A 17,638-nucleotide genomic window follows, 5' to 3' on the forward strand; every position below is an offset into this window, starting at 1 on the left:
AAAGGATTGCCTTCATAGGCAGAAGTTCACAACTCACTCAAGATTCAGGTCATGTTACCTATGGTCATCCTGGTGAAATGTAAGTCTTTATTATAAACGGCGTTATATAATGAGACTGAACATTTTGTGGTCCGATCTTATACAAACTTCTTTATATAGAATATCTCCGCTCACATGTCTTCACATGAATAATCAAGATCATATCATTTGTAGCACTTTACAACAATTGTAACATCTACAAAGTGGGTCATACTCGTAATGTCACCAGGATAAGTTATCTAGCCTTATCCATATACAACAGACTATTTAGGTTATCACTTAAACATGATCCATCTGTATGTCTCTACATACATGTTTAAGCTACAAGATAACCTTGGATGTTAGTTTATTGGTTTATGGTTAAGGCAACTAATTTTTGAAATAAAACATCGCATATTTTATTAAATAAATAAAATGTTTGTACATTACAATTACAGACTATGGAACCCTACGAGATTTAGGGCATCAACCCCAACATGCATGACCCCTGTGGGACAAGCCAAAACGAACTTGAGTTACTTGAATCGACACATGAGTGATCGTTAAAGAGTAATAAGAACTTATATTGAAAAAGATTTTTTATAAGGAGAAATCTTCTAACGCATTTCTGAACTTGAAAGACGATAATGTTTTAGAAAGCAAAAGAACTTTAAGGAATGTGCTTACCGCATAAGAGATCAAGGATATATTTCTTTAGAAAGGGAACAAAATTACACTTCTAGATTTCAATCTCAGACACTCTAAGTTAAAAGACATGATGAGAGGTGGAGTTAGTTGCATTAAGGCTATGTGAGTATACCAAGGAATTATTTTGGGAATGCTTAAGGACATGCATTGTTCAAAATTTGAGAGTGTGATAACTTGTATAAATACAAGTTATTGTTCTCTCAAAATTAGAATAATTAGGATTAAAATGATGTAAACACATTCATAATAAAGGAAAAACGCATGAAATTGCATATATGTGAAAATCATGCAAAAATACCCTTTAAGTAAAAATTGCATCACTAACACACTTTAATATAGGAATGAGAAGAATTTACTGAGTGTTGCAGACAAAGCCAACGCAAGGAGCATGCGTCCAGCTAATCCGATGCAAGATACATTTGGTTCGTACAATTAACGTCAAATCACAACTTACAAGCATGGACAACTGACTGACAGCGTCTGAACAAGGCATAATTGCAAGCAGCTAACTCAGGGTATGGAATTTAATGCAGTCATATCACCAAGTGGCTGAGCTAATTGCCTATATAAGGAGAATCTTCCTACAGCAGAGGGAGTTAGATAATTAGACACTTAGACACTTAGAGATTTTAGAGCTTAGAACTTCTGTAAATCCTTCATCTCTATCGATTGCAAGAAAGAAAGAAAAAAAAAAAAGGAACAATTGCCATTTTTCACTGTTGGTAACGAAGTGTTGTCAGAGAAATGCTCGAGAGAGACATCTCCTTCATTCTTTCTACTTAGTTGTCAACAACAAGCACAAAAACGAGCCACAGAGAACAAGAGATTGAATCCTACGACTTGACTCTCCTTCCTTACTTAACATTTTCATTCATTATCTTACTTAATTGAATTGAGATTCTATGTAAAAAAACATATTTTTTCAATTCAATCTCTATTTCAACATTTTCATCTGTTGAGTTACTAAGTTTTTTTTTTTTTTTTTTTTTGTGAAGTTTACTTACTTGATATTTGCATAAAGTATATTGTTTGAACCCACCTGACCAGTTGATTGAAGTAAATGCACTTCGTTACTCGAGAGAGTAAGTATTTGTGGAACTCATTAATTAAATTTTACTATTTTTTTTTATCATTATTAAAATTAAATTTAAAATTTCACTTCATAATTATTTTTAATTAATTGATAGAAATTGATGTCAACAATTGAAGTGGGTATCTAATGAAAAATTGAGGTTAAAATGTAAATTTTTAAATCTCATGGATCAAATAGAAACAAAACTCAAATCTCAATGAAAATTGTAACATTTTGGAACTTAGAGACTAAATTGAAATAAAACTCAAAACTTAAAAAATAAGACCATGTTTGGTAACCATTTGATTTTTTTTTCATTTTGTTTTTGAAATTTAAGTCTATTTTATCTACATTTCTAACAATGATTTGCATCTTTTTTAAGTACAATTGTTGAGTTCTTAACCAAATTTCAAAAAAAAAAAAAATTAACTTTTTAAAAGCTACTTTTTTTTAGTTCTTAAAATTTGCCTTAGTTTTTTAAATTAGATAGGAAGTAGATAACAAAGAATGAATTTGGGAGTAGAGGTAGTATCCATAGACTTAATTAAAAAAAACGAAATGTTACCAAATGAGGCCTAAAATGCGTAATATTTTAAAATTTATGGATCAAATAGAAACTAGAAACAAAATTGGGGGAATACTAATCCTTAAAAAGTTTTAAGGATATTTGGGATAATTTAGCTTTTGTTTATAAATTTATTAAACAATATATCAATTAATTCTTAAAATCCATACTGTAACTTAAAAATTTTAATCCTTGTTCTTTTCTTTCATTTTCCTTAAAATATGAGGGGCTGACACTCGAGGGCCAGATCCAGGAGAAGACCGCGAGCCCTCCTTCGTTGTTACTCTTTTTCTACTATTTTATTTTCTCATTCACAAATCATCATCTTACGCCCTCTAAATCTCTCCATTTCCCAATTCATTTGCGCCTTTCTTTTTCATTTTACGCTTTATTTTCTTCTGCTGGAGTGTTGATTGTTGATGTAATTCTGGGATTTTCTTCATTTCTTGCATTCTGATCGGATCTGAGGTACAACTACGATGAATTCTTGCTAATGACGTTGTTTTTTGTTCTAAGTTTGTGTGGATCTGGCACCAATTTGCATGGTTAGGTCTTTTGTTTTCTTTAGTGGTAAGTTTGTTTGGCAAGTGGAATTGTATGATCTGGGAGTTTGGCACTTGGGTGTGGGAGATTAAGGGCAATCTGTTTTGGGTTTTAATGCGACGTGTTTTGTTGCAGAATTCATTGGGTGAAGAAGAAGATGCTGACGAAGTTTGAAACCAAGAGTAATAGAGTCAAAGGGTTGAGTTTCCACAGTAAGAGGCCATGGATCCTTGCAAGTCTTCACAGCGGAGTGATCCAGCTATGGGATTACCGGATGGGCACGCTTATTGATAGATTTGATGAGCATGAGGGGCCTGTTCGTGGGGTTCACTTTCACAAGTCGCAGCCTCTTTTTGTGTCTGGAGGTTTCATCTTTCCTCTTCTCTGCTTTAGAATAGTTATTGCTGAGTGCTATCACTTGAGCAATTATTGATACTTTTACTTATGGTTTCTGAAATTATCCCAAATTGATGTAGAGTTTCACCTTATCCTTTTGCAGTGAAGTCCTTTCTTTTGTATTGTTAGTTCTGGTTAGCTTCTTCTTTGGCTGCCTTTTAGTATGCCCTTGTAAATTATGTCATTTCAAGCACTTCTTATAAATGAGATTTGTTGTGTTAAAATACTGATGGTTTTTCTTCTTCCAGGGGATGATTATAAGATTAAAGTGTGGAACTATAAGACTCATAGATGTCTATTTACTCTTCTTGGACATCTGGATTATATACGTACTGTGCAATTTCACCATGAGTATCCATGGATTGTGAGTGCTAGTGATGATCAGACTATTCGTATATGGAACTGGCAATCACGTACATGTATCTCTGTGTTGACGGGCCACAATCACTACGTAATGTGTGCTTCATTCCACCCTAAGGAAGATCTTGTTGTGTCGGCTTCCCTAGATCAGACTGTTCGTGTTTGGGACATTGGTGCCTTGAGGAAGAAGACCGTATCTCCAGCAGATGATATCTTGCGGCTGAGTCAAATGAATGCTGATCTATTTGGTGGAGTTGATGCTGTTGTTAAATATGTCTTGGAAGGTCATGATCGAGGGGTTAATTGGGCAGCATTCCATCCTACCTTGCCGTTGATTGTTTCTGGGGCTGATGATCGACAGGTGAAATTGTGGCGAATGAACGGTACTTATCTAAGAACATGCGCTTTCTCCATAGAGTCTAGTTTTTAGCTTGAATTGGTTACGTTTGAGATTTCATTTTGTCATCCTGCCTGATATTTGTTTATGATCAACCATTCTAGTTCATAGACTGTAGGAGAGTGGTCACATCATCTCTCTATCCACCGAGCATTTATGTTCAACAAGATATAAGATACTATCTGCTTGTAATTTATTTGTTAAGTAATAGGGAGTGGCTTGGACAAGGGTTGGAAATTTATTGAGTAATTCATTGAATAGACAAACCTTTTGGACTTTTACACTTTTTTAGTATAGAATTTGCAGGAACCATTATGTTATATATTCCTCTTGGTTTATCTCACTCAACATGAACAAAACAAAAATAGAAGGAAGGAAATGGGTTAAAAGTTGCTAGTAAGCCTTATCAATGCAACATCTCACATGGAATGGGATAAAAAGTGACTTTTATAGCTAACTTAATTATTTTTATTTGTAGACACAAAAGCATGGGAAGTGGACACACTAAGGGGGCACATGAATAATGTTTCATGTGTGATGTTCCATGCTAAACAAGATATTATTGTTTCCAACTCAGAGGACAAAAGCATTCGTATTTGGGATGCTACAAAGCGAACTGGACTTCAGACGTTTCGTAGGGAGCATGATAGATTTTGGATTCTTGCTGCTCATCCTGAGATGAATTTGTTGGCAGCTGGGCATGACAGTGGCATGATAGTCTTTAAGTTGGAGAGAGAAAGACCAGCCTTTGCTATTAGTGGCGATTCTCTATTTTATGTGAAGGACCGCTTTTTGCGCTTCTATGAGTTCTCCACTCAAAAAGATTCACAGGTCATCCCGATTCGAAGGCCTGGTTCCACTAGCTTGAATCAGAGCCCAAGGACCCTTTCATTTAGCCCTACAGAAAATACAGTTCTTATTTGCTCAGATCTGGATGGGGGGTGCTATGAATTTTACACCATACCTAAGGATAGCTTTGGTAGAAGCGATAGCTTCCAAGATGCAAAGAGAGGACTTGGAGGATCAGCAGTGTTTGTGGCTCGGAATAGGTTTGCCGTACTCGATAAAAGTCACAACCAAGTCTTGTTAAAAAATCTTAAAAATGAGGTTGTTAAGAAGGTCCCTATTCCCATTACTGCAGATGCAATATTTTATGCTGGAACTGGTAATATATTGTGCCGAGCAGAGGATAGAGTTGTTATATATGATCTTCAACAGAGGATTATTCTTGGTGATCTTCAAACCCCTTTTGTTAAGTATGTTGTTTGGTCCAATGATATGGAGAGTGTTGCATTGCTTAGCAAACATGCAATTATCATTGCTAACAAGAAGCTTGTTCACCAGTGCACACTTCATGAAACAATTCGCGTAAAAAGTGGAGCATGGGATGATAATGGAGTTTTTATTTACACGACCCTAAACCACATTAAGTATTGCCTGCCCAATGGAGATAGTGGTATAATCAGAACCCTCGATGTTCCAATATATATTACAAAGGTTTCTGGCAATACTCTTTTTTGCTTGGATAGGGATGGAACAGTTCGATCTTTGATTATTGATGCAACAGAATACATATTCAAACTCTCTCTCTTGAAGAAGAGATTTGACCATGTCATGAGCATGATAAGGAACTCACAGCTCTGTGGGCAAGCAATGATTGCATATTTGCAACAAAAGGGATTTCCTGAAGTTGCACTTCACTTTGTGAAGGATGAGAGAACCAGGTTCAATTTGGCTCTTGAGAGTGGAAACATTCAGATTGCAGTTGCATCTGCTACAGCAATTGATGAGAAAGATCATTGGTATAGACTGGGTGTGGAGGCTCTTCGTCAGGGCAATGCAGGCATCGTGGAATACGCCTACCAGAAGACAAAAAATTTTGAGAGGTTATCATTCCTCTATCTCATAACTGGCAACACAGCGAAACTATCCAAGATGTTAAAGATTGCTGAAGTTAAGAATGATGTCATGGGTCAATTTCACAATGCTCTATATCTTGGTGATGTTCGTGAGCGCGTAAAGATCTTGGAGAATGTTGGCCACCTACCTCTTGCGTACATCACAGCATCAACCCATGGTTTACATGATGTAGCTGAAAGGCTAGCTGCCGAATTGGGAGATGACATTCCATATTTAACAGAAGGCAAGACTGCATCCCTCCTCTTGCCTCCTACTCCAGTCATGTGCGGTGGTGATTGGCCACTTCTGAGAGTCATGAAAGGAATATTTGAAGGTGGGCTGGATAATGTGGGTGCGGGTCGTGCTGACGTAGACGATGATGAGGTTGCAGATGGTGATTGGGGTGAGGAGCTGGATGTGGTTGATGTTGATGGCTTACAGAATGGGGATGTGACGGCAATTTTGGAGGCTGAGGAAGATGGAGAAGAAAATGAGGAAGAAGGGGGATGGGACCTTGAAGATTTGGAGCTCCCACCTGAAGCTGACACTCCAAAAGTATCGGTCAGTTCTCGCAATTCAGTTTTTGTGGCTCCAACTCCTGGCCTGCCTGCCAACCAGGCTTGGATACAGAGGTCATCCCTTGCTGCAGAGCATGCTGCAGCCGGTAATTTTGATACAGCAATGCGGTTGCTTAACAGGCAACTAGGAATTAAAAACTTTGCTCCTTTGAGACCCATATTCCTTGATCTTCATGCTGGGAGTCAAACCTATCTTCGTGCCTTTTCATCTGCTCCCATAATATCATTAGCAGTGGAACGAGGATTCAGTGAATCTAGTAATGCAAATGCAAAAGGATCTCCTGCACTTATTTACAGTTTCACTCAGTTGGAGGAGAAGCTTAAAGCTGGTTACAAGGCCACAACATCAGGGAAGTTTTCTGATGCTCTTCGTCTTTTTCTTACTATTCTTCATACCATCCCTCTCATTGTTGTCGAGTCTAGGAGGGAAGTGGATGAGGTAAAGGAGTTAATTATTATCGTTAAAGAATATGTTTTGGGTTTGCAAATGGAACTGAAGAGGAGGGAACTCAAGGACAATCCAGTACGCCAGATGGAGCTTGCAGCCTATTTTACCCACTGCAACCTTCAGTTGCCGCATTTGAGGCTTGCTCTATTAAATGCTATGACTGTCTGTTACAAGGCTAAAAACCTTGCCAGTGCTGCAAACTTCGCTCGCAGACTTCTTGAGACTAATCCCTCAATTGAGAATCAAGCTAAGACAGCGAGGCAAGTGCTGCAGGCTGCAGAGAGGAATATGACAGATGCCTCCCAACTGAATTATGATTTTAGAAACCCTTTTGTGACATGTGGTTCAACTTATGTGCCAATTTACCGAGGTCAGAAGGACGTTTCTTGCCCTTACTGTAGTTCCAGGTTTGTACCAGGTCAGGAAGGGCAACTTTGCTCTGTTTGTGATCTTGCTGTTATTGGAGCAGATGCTTCTGGTTTACTTTGTTCTCCCACCCAAAATCGATGATCAAACTCTGGGAATTATATCTTCTCCCAATTATCTCACTTATCTTTTGAAGAACAGGAGTTTTGTTGTTGAGTATTCATGTCCCCTTGTGGAAGGTAAAAGGAAGTGGAGTAAAACAGCTATCGAAGCTACCTTGAAAAGAATTTCTGTTGTCTGCTACTTAGAATTTCTTCTCGTTTTTTTTTTTGTCTAGTCGATTGTGATATATCTGTAATAATGTCTTCAGAATTTTGGAATAGGCTATTCATGATAGGTATGATGAGATCAAATACAGGAGGGCTTTATATGAATACATTGTTTAGGGATGACATGACATCTTATTAATGCTTGCAGGACCCTTACTCCAATTTTCGTTCTGTAATACGGCCAGAGCTTCTTGCTTGGTGAAAAATGAACATTTTTGTGAGCTTCCGTTTGCTTATTTTGTTCTCTTGCATCCTTCTCTTTCTAGAACTTCTATGACTTCGTGCATTTGAACATCAGTTGTAGAGAAGTGCTTTTTACGACCTTGCTTGGATATGTTGTTCAAAACCGTACAGTTGGGCGTGCTCTTGAGTTCTAAAGGGTGTGTTTCTTATGACGATGGTGGGTCTAATCTTGTGGTTTGTATTTCTCATGCAAAGGCATGTTTGTCAGACATGAGATTTAAGGTGTGCTATTGGAGAAGCAAGGGCACGAGGTCTGGAATTTCGTAGACATAAAATTAAAAGTTCATAGACTTATTGCACACTTCAAATTTCAATAACCAAATGGACACAAACTTAGAACTTTATATACTAGTATTTTATCGTAAAAAAATACTCTTTCAAGTACTTGCTACATGGGATATTTGTATTGTAAAGAATATATAATACAAGTAAAAGGGTAAAGGTTTAAACATCTTATGTAAATGAAATGATAGTCTAAGAATCTTATAAAGATCATATACAATATGTACAATATGTCCATTGAAATAAGACATAATGAGCGAGGTTGTGAGTATTTTAGAATGAAGTAATAATTCACTAACCTACAAGTCTTGTTTTTAATGGTACAAGTCTTTTTTATAAATTTATATTTATTTTGTAGACTTGTCCAATCATCTATTACTTAGGTTCCGTCTCATAACCATTCTGTTTTTTTATTTTGTTTTTAAAAATTAAGCTTATGGACATTACTTTCACCTCCAAATTTCTTTCTTTGTTATCTACTTTGTACCAATGATTTAAAAAATGAGTCAAATTTTGAGAACAAAAAAAAGTAGCTTTCAAAAGTTTTTGTTTTTGGAATTTGACTAAGAATTCAACCATTGTATTTAAGGAAGATGCAAAATCATTTGGCTAAGAATTCAACTATTGTGAGATGCAAAATCATTATAAGAAATGTGAATGAAATTGACTTAATTTTCAAAAATAAAAATAAAAAACCAAATTACCAAACGGGTTTTAGTTTTTCTTTTCTTTTCATTTTTTATCATGGAAGGACAATTTAATTATTGTCTAAAAGTTCATAGACCATGCATGATCAAATGACATGTTAAGAATCCATATCAAATGATATTTTAAGAACTTATTTTGAACCACTTCAAATGTGATATTTTGCAAATTGATCACGAGACCTACAAGAATGTCCATCGAAATAAGCAACATTATTTTTCTAAATCATACAACATTCCCCATAAGGAACCTTGGTACTGGTGAGCATTGCTTCCCCTCAAGCAAGTCCTTGGCAATGGTGAGCTTTGCCTTGGGGATGATCTTTTGATATTTACCACATGTAATAGCTCATTGTGTTGGACTTTAATAGATAGCCAATTTGTTTTGTTTTTTAGCACACATCATTTGCAAAAGATTGAGAGAAAAATCACACCAATTACCATTAAGCTATACTCGCTCTAGTCAATATAATTCAAAGTCACAACTCAAAAGAACTTCAATTCAATTTAAATAACATTTCAATATACAATTGAGAGAGTTCACAACAACCAACATTTATGAAGAAAACAAATAGAAAAAGAGAATGCTTCCAAATGGATTTACTTTAATAAGCTTAAACAATAAACAAGACTAATTATCATTATCATCAATGTTGACGTTCAGCATCAGAAAAGATAAGAGATAACACATCAGAAAAGCATCTTTTCGCTATCAATGTTGACATTTACATTGGGAGAGTTTTTCTTTGGCATCACACGTCAAATTGAGTAGGTGAGCCAACCCACAATACATAGACAGAGTCTTGTTTGTTTCCTTACAGCAATCCTTCTCCACAATAGCTTGAACTAAATATAAATATGCATATATTATGCTACTTTTATCAAGTTTCTAAACCAACATAAAACATAGAGTTCAAATTTTACTTTTAGAGAGACATCCTATTCTTGAAATGGCAGGTGATCATATTGCAGCAATATATACAGAAATTGTAGATGTGAAGTGATCTCCACCAATTTTTGTTCGGAAACTAGTTAGCGGCGGTATGAACTGCGGCAACTGTCGACACCATGGAATCGACTCCACAGACATTGCGACCCCTGCAGATTTTGTAGTATCCATTCTCCCCCCAGTTAGCTCCCCAAGAGTTCTTAATGATCCAGTATGGTTTATCTTTCATTCGGATGGGAGCGTAGCCATCAGATCCATAACCAACCAACAGAACTCCATGATCCAAATGCTTTGAGCAAATGTAAGGGCAAGAGACCCCTCTTATATATGTTTGCATGAACACAGCATTGATAGCAACTACATTCAAAAGAAATTAAGCAGTCAGCAACTATACTAAGCTAAAGAAAAAGAATGGGATTTAAGAAAGCATGGTTGAATGTAATTTACTTGCAAGAGGGCCATTCTTCACGAGATTGGCAGCAATTTGTTCTTCATCAAGGGAGATAACACTGAAGTTGGCCACTGATGCAGCAATTTTGCTCTTGTCAAATTTGCAGGTTCCACGATCTGTACCAGTGTATGGGTAGTCTTTCTCTTTCATAAGTCCACCAGCTTTCAATGTGTACTCGAATGCACTATTCATTAGCCCTCCACTGCAGCCAGAATCACAGGAATCTTTTTCTTCTGGATCACACTGAAAAAAAGTATAGATTTGCTTTAATTTGTATGAAAAATAGAAAGAAACACCTTCCTTAATGTTGGGATTGACATGAATGTAATATATGCAAGAATCATTTAACACGTGATTAACCAACAGAAACTTAGTTATCTCCACAAATGATCATCAACATTAAGCAATATCAAATATATAATTGAAGTTCCTAATTCCCACAAGTTTAAATAAATCAAATCATTCATATAGTACAGAAGAATTATTTATCAAGTAGTTCAAGCAACCTGCAAGGCCAAAGCTTGCACATGAATCTTCTCGAGTCTGCCAAATTTGCTAGTACAGATCATCTAATTGCAGCCAATACTAAAAAAACCCAAAGATTTATGAATTGCCTCATAGTATGCAACAGCAGTAACAAACATATTCACGGCATCTCATAATAGAGGGCAACCATCAACATAAACAAGAGTCGTATATAGGGTTATTGCTTTCTAAAACACTGGAATCATGTGCAAAGAACATATGCCACCCAATACAAAACTATAAATGATCATTATCTACACGAAAAAGCTGCAAATTTCACTAAAGAACAGCAAATCAAAGACTACCTCGTGATCACAATCTACAAGCTGTTGTTCGCTAAGGCTAACAAGTTTGCCGGTAGCGAGGAAGTTCGCGCCTTCAAGAGCACCAGTTGTACTGAAACTCCAGCAGGATCCACACGAACCCTTAAAAAGAAAACAAAAAACAAAAACAATCACGACTATCAAATCCTCGGTTCAATAAATAAAAGTCATAACTGTTCCTAAAAGAATCAGTAGGAAGTTATCGCTAACATAAGGAATAGCAGATACAGAAGACCGAGTTCAAAGTAGCTAACGTAAACGAAATAGCCGATGATATAACACAAATCAGAAGAATTATATTCCATGTCAAAATTAAACAAAAACGACTCTTATCCCGAATTCAAAAAAAGATAAAAGCAAATTCAGGGAAACAAAAAGAAAAAACACAAACCTGATTCTTAACTTCTGTAACAGCGCCATGATCTCTCCAATCGAAATCAGTTGGAAGATCATCAGTAGGAAGAACAGGGGCCTTGTTAGCATCCGCCGGGAGTCTAAGACGACGACCTCTAAGCCCTAGAAACGAACTTCTGAACTCCAATGGTGTCAAATCGGAGAACTGGGTGACGCCATGAGTAGCAGACGGATCAAGGGCCTGGTGGCGTTGAGCTCGCCTCAAGTTGGCTTTGAATACCCTGAACCGGTGATCATGCTCCTCCTTGGAAGCGTACGATTTCCCAAACTTCCGCTTAAAGAGCGAAAAGTGGTGCTCGGCTCCGAGTAGCAGATCGTCGCCGTTACTCCCTCCGTTGACTACTCCGTCGTCAACAACCTGACGGATTATAAAATCTCCGTCCGATTCTCCGGAGAAGACCTCGGCGCCGATCGCCGCCACGGCGAGGAGAGAGAGAGCGACAATGAGAGAGAAACACTTTACCATTTTCACCGCTAAGAATCGAAGGTGAGAAAATGTAGAAGAAGAAGATGAATATGACTATGAGAGAATGCCTTTTTATGCTGATGCTTCGTGAGGAGAGTCAAACCATTGTGTAACCGTTTCCATTGTAATTCAGCTTTAGGGTTTCGATTTTAACCGTTCTTTTCTAATATTGGCCGGTCCCACAGAGAAACAAACGGTGTAGATTTGGGAGTTTGTTTCTGATGTTGTAGGAGATATTCCCCACGCCTTATCTGTGTTTTGCTTGAAGAAAGGGAAACGATAGAACCAATGAGCTAAAGACACGTGTAATATTTTGATTGGGTTTTTAAAAGCTAGTATTCACGTTTTTTATTGGGTAATTTGATTTGGGATAATTATACTTGTAGACCCTTATTTTCGTAAATGTTTAAAGTTTGGGATATTTTCAATATAAGGATTTACTTAAAAAATAGGATGGGAATATTTTCATATTTTCCAAATATTCTTAATAATGAAGAGAGAATATGATAAAATATATTAAATAGGGTGTTGGAAAGAGAATATATAAGATTATTAATTAATTGAGAAATTTTTTTCAATTTGCAATTAATTTGATTTTCTTTTACTTTTTCACATATGAAGCATTTTTTTATTATAAATGTAACTTAGAACAATGTGTTAGATGTTTGAAAGTATTTTAATCATTATATGAAATATACTTCAGTATATAAATCACAAATTTGACTCAATGTTAAATAAATCACAATTTATATCATGAATTCATTTATAACACATTATACATCATACATTCCATTTAAGTAATAAAAAATTTCAATATATCAAAATTTAACGATAACCCTTAAGAGAGATGTAATTCAAAATTAATTTAACAATTTCAATATATCACGGTATATTATATATCATAAAATAGGAAGTCTAAAAAAAAATACCTTTCACACAAAATTTATATCAATAAATGAATATATAACACAATATATATCAAAAGAAATACAATAAAGAGAAATGTATCTCAATAAATCACAAATTGACTAAAAGTTCAACCTAAATCGCAGCTTACATCATAAATTTTTGCAAATGTTCTAACCAGTATATGAAATATACTGATAAATATATTTGACATATACTCAAATACAACTAATTTCCAACTTGTTGGTTTTTCTGGCGAATTCATGGTCTTGTTTGAATATACCTTAGAATATTGTATTTATATATTTACAAATAGTCTAACTAATATATGAAATATAAATGTACTCAAATAGATGGTTGAATCATTCAAAAGTTTCAGTACTCAATGTTTAATATAAATCACTGTATATATTATAGATTTCATTTATATCACAGTGTATATCATAAATTCATAGTAGTCGGATACAAACAAAAATATCTAGTACAGTATATAAATCCTAGATGAACTCAATTTTCAACATAAATCATAATATATATGATATATGACAGTATTTATCATACTTGAGGATATATATATCGTTAAAAGTCTCCCATTCTTCATCTTTGTCGTTGTTCGACCGTCTGCTGTCCATGCCCGTTAACCGCCATTCAACTGTTCGCTACGTGTCCACCCTTATTCGAGTCGTGTCGCGTCTGCTATCCAAGTTGAGTCACACATTGTTTGAGTTTGTTGTTCATCATCCAGTACCGTTCGAGATTACAATATATATGTATAAACATTTTCCTATAGCAGATAGTCCATATAAATTATACTCAGTTCTGCTTCGAGTCTTCCGTTCGTATAAAACTTTTCTATAACATTACAATATATATGGATAAACATTTTCCCATAGCAGACATTCCATATAAATTATACTCTGGTACATAAACAATAATTAGCATTTCTGTATAAAAATTATACATATATGTTAGTTATACTTTAGTACAGAAACAATAATTAACAGTTCCGTATAAAAATTGAACATATATGTTAATTATTACCCCATTATGTAAACAATAATTGACATTTCCTATAGTTCAATTGAAAGAATATATCAAGCAAATTGATTGAAAGAAATACATGATTAGGACCAAAGTTTGTGGTGTAAGCCTCATTGAATACTTATATGACATTGTAGAATATATTAGTTAACCTTACCTTTTGATCATTTCTACTAAAATATATCATATAAACGCTTCTTATATATATTCCAATATATTTAATATTATTTAAAGCATAGAGAAACCCAACACGTCGATTAAGTCATGGATACTTAATAAACCCTAAGAGTATATATAATAAAACTGAATGCATAAATCAAAATATGTTTTTAAAACCTATAAATCAGTTATCCTTAGTCTTTACCCATATGCTAGACTACATAGTTCAATCCGGTAGTCTAAATCTCAAACCTTCATAAACCTCTCATATAAATTCCAATACATATCCTATAAACCTTTTAATTGATTAAAACATTGATGCTTGATCAACCCTCAAAAAGTATAAAAATCTTTCAAAAGTTTTTCATTTACCGAAAAAAAAACGTGCTAGTGGAGGAAGACCTCCTAAGAATAAGAGACATAGGGATAAAGTAAGGATTCATAGAATTAAAAAAGAATTGGAAGGCCGGGATGCCTAATCTATGCAAAATAGGCGTTCTATTTAGCAATACGGGATGCCCCTGCATAATTTCCTGAAGTCATAGGATTTATTCTCATAATAAAATTTCATAAAACCTATAGCCTAACTCTCTTAATAACATATATCATATTATGTTGATAAAAATTTCATCCCCATGTAAACATACATTTTTACAGTAAAATTCAATACATATTTCAGAGAAGCAGTGCCCAAGAGAAAGACATTCTAAATGAACAGTGATTTATCTCTATCAAATAGGAACATATGTTTGACAATTTTCCCATAAAACTATAATGAAGAGGATAAAAGACAAGAAGTATTGAAAGAGGAATTTAACCACAAAATGAATATGGCTGAAATCAATATTGTAGTGAAACTAAACTGTGCATCAATTTACCCTCGAAATCAATATGGTCGCCGCAATCAAATCAGATTCAAATAAGATTCAAAATCGACAATTTACCCACAGAAAATTGAACAAAACGCTAGAAAAACCTTTGATCTTCATGAAGAGAAAAAAAGAAGAAAAACAAAATTCTAAGAGTCGTTTATAACTTATAAATTCGGTCGCTGGAATCAACATGGCCTGAGATCGGGAGGGTCTGAAATAGGGATATAGCCGTCGGAATCAAATATCCCCTGGTATTTTTTGTGGCCGAATCGAGAGTGTCTGAGAGATAAAACTTGGCCAGAATCAGATATCTCTGCCATCAGAATCGAGAGGACTAATAAAGTTTTTTGGTAATAGTTTTGAAAATATTTGAAAAATATTATATTTTCCTTAAAAAGCGCAAAACTTTTCATTTTCTTATTTAAAAAATCATGTAACTAATTTATGGTTGAGGTCTAAATGGTAAATGATTTTTTTTTTTAATTTTGAAGCTAATTAGATATTCTTGTAAATTATAAAAATTTTGGACATTGAAATATAGGGCCTTTATTAAGGTCTTATTTCTGGTTATCCTATTTGATTTTGGTTGCCATGGTCTGGCTCATCAAGGGCTTCGTCTCTCTTGGGTCCTTTTTGGGCCTTTCGTGGAGCAAGGCCAAATTTTCATAAATTCCTTGTTGGGCCCTTTCTTCGAGCTACGCCCATGATACAGTTAGTTTTGGAGGCTTTACGCGCATGAGCCTTACATCATTATCTAAACTTTCTTATACTTTTACCTAAATAAATAGTCTACTATGTTATTATTTTACATAAAAGTCTAGCCTAATTTATCTTTTCAACCCTCTTTATCATTAATTCTTTTAAAATATATATATAATAGTATTACCAAAAAAGCATATGTGGCACATGAGCCTTATATCATTATCTAAACTTTCTTATTTGCTTCCACATTTTTCTCTTCCTTCAGGGAGGCTCGATAGAGGTTAATTAAGTGTTGTAACGTACGACATGTACGTGATCAATGCCCAATCATTCCGCATATGAGGTATTCATTTTCAAAACTATTTGAACTCTTATCTTGTGGAGATTTCCTTTGTGATCATCATTTTGCATGGATCTCTTGAAATAAACTAGGGTACATTTGATGAGTGCATAATATATATGTTTTATACACTGAATAATACCTAAAATCTTAATTTGAACATTTCAAATTCTTACTTCACCTAGTTCTTCAATTTTGTCCGTATTGTGCTAGCAAGGAGACTCAATGGACCTACATATCATGAGCTCCAATGATCCGAGACTAACCGGTCAAACTCTTTAACCTAGTTAATCAACATTTGTTAACTAACAGAACTATTCACTATAGCATGTAGTTGGACTCCCCTCACTGTAGATATATTATGTATTCATTTGATATAACCATGATAAGTAAGTCAACCTTTCATAGGTTGTTCGTAATAACGGTTGGGTCAAAAGCTGTTTTACCCCTGAGATTATATGTTGCTTCTTAAGTCCCACTGATTCTCTAATGAACAATTGGTTTGTGATCCAATCACTAAACTGAGTCCCTCTCGGGCCAATGAGAGGGTGGGGCCCCTTGTTCAAGACCTAAAGTCAACACTTAAGGGAACAACCTCTTTACCTGTCTCTTATACACATCTAGATGTGTATAAGAGACAGAACTTAGTCCCTCTCGGGCCAATGAGAGGGTGGGGCCCCTTGTTCAAGACCTAAAGTCAACACTTAAGGGAACAACCTCTTTACTGTCCCTAAAAACGGGTAGGAGTTAATTTTGTCTTACACCCTATGTCCCCAACTATCTACCCAGTCTTACCCCTTAAATGGGAGGCTTATTGAGTCGGCGTTGTTGAGCCAAGCCTCATCCATGCAAATCTAAGGATAATCCCGAATAAATAAGAGTTCATAGTTAGCTCAGGATTAAGGTCAAGTTACCTAGGTCATCACTTTGAAATAACCAATCTTAAACAGTAAACAGGGTTATAAAGTAAGAGTGACTTAATTCTTGGTCCGATTTTATGAAAATTCATTGCATAGGACGCCTCCGCTCCCCATGTCAATATATGAACAAATCAGGATCTCTTCGTTTGTAACACTTTATAACAAATTGTAACAACTACAAAGTGAACCGCATCCGGTAGTGTTACCAGAATAAGGTACCCAGCCTTATTCGTATACTGTATACCATTTTGACTATTTACTAAACTTGATCCACTCTTATATCTCCACATAAAGTTCATGTATTCAAATAATAGTCATGGATCTTTAATTTATTGGATTTAGACTTTACAAGTGCAATTCACATATTCAATAACAGTTTTATTGAATAAACGTCAATAATATCTTTATTGATAATAGAATCTATTTAATATTACAAACTGCAAGTTTTATGACATACAACCCAACACAAACAATAATTATCAAAAGATTGGGCTGTAAATTCATCAGCATTATCAAGATGAATTGTCTTAATCGTATAATCAGAAAATTGTGCTCTTAGCTTAATTATTTGAGCACTCGACTTGATAACAAACATATGTGTGATCATCTATTGGATGTGTCTATTAACTCCATAAAATATCTAAATGGTTCACTTAGTGGGT

At 35.1% G+C, this 17,638-nt stretch overlaps 2 protein-coding genes across 3 annotated transcripts; one reads left to right on the top strand and one right to left on the bottom strand.

Annotated features, from left to right (window-relative positions):
* The first annotated feature begins 2,564 nt into the window (after positions 1 to 2,564).
* Positions 2,565 to 7,915, top strand: LOC120089405 (coatomer subunit alpha-1-like). 2 transcript variants are annotated; one of them, XM_039046859.1, is made up of 4 exons: positions 2,565 to 2,933; positions 3,042 to 3,271; positions 3,551 to 4,045; positions 4,538 to 7,915. In XM_039046859.1, exons 2-4 carry the CDS (start codon positions 3,064 to 3,066, stop codon positions 7,492 to 7,494), a joined length of 3,660 nt encoding a protein of 1,219 aa, XP_038902787.1. In that variant the 5' UTR covers positions 2,565 to 2,933; positions 3,042 to 3,063; the 3' UTR covers positions 7,495 to 7,915. The 2 variants fall into 2 exon arrangements, with proteins under 2 accessions (XP_038902787.1, XP_038902786.1); XM_039046858.1 differs by having other exon boundaries at positions 2,565 to 2,831.
* Positions 7,916 to 9,522: 1,607 nt separating this feature from the next.
* Positions 9,523 to 12,092, bottom strand: LOC120088522 (cysteine protease RD19A-like). The gene is made up of 4 exons (XM_039045899.1): positions 11,548 to 12,092; positions 11,139 to 11,258; positions 10,305 to 10,551; positions 9,523 to 10,214 (listed from the first exon to the last, which is right to left on the bottom strand). Exons 1-4 carry the CDS (start codon positions 12,034 to 12,036, stop codon positions 9,937 to 9,939), a joined length of 1,134 nt encoding a protein of 377 aa, XP_038901827.1. The 5' UTR covers positions 12,037 to 12,092; the 3' UTR covers positions 9,523 to 9,936.
* Positions 12,093 to 17,638: the final 5,546 nt, after the last annotated feature.

Source organism: Benincasa hispida, chromosome 10, assembly GCF_009727055.1.
Source record: "Benincasa hispida cultivar B227 chromosome 10, ASM972705v1, whole genome shotgun sequence".
Classification (NCBI taxonomy): domain Eukaryota; kingdom Viridiplantae; phylum Streptophyta; class Magnoliopsida; order Cucurbitales; family Cucurbitaceae; genus Benincasa; species Benincasa hispida.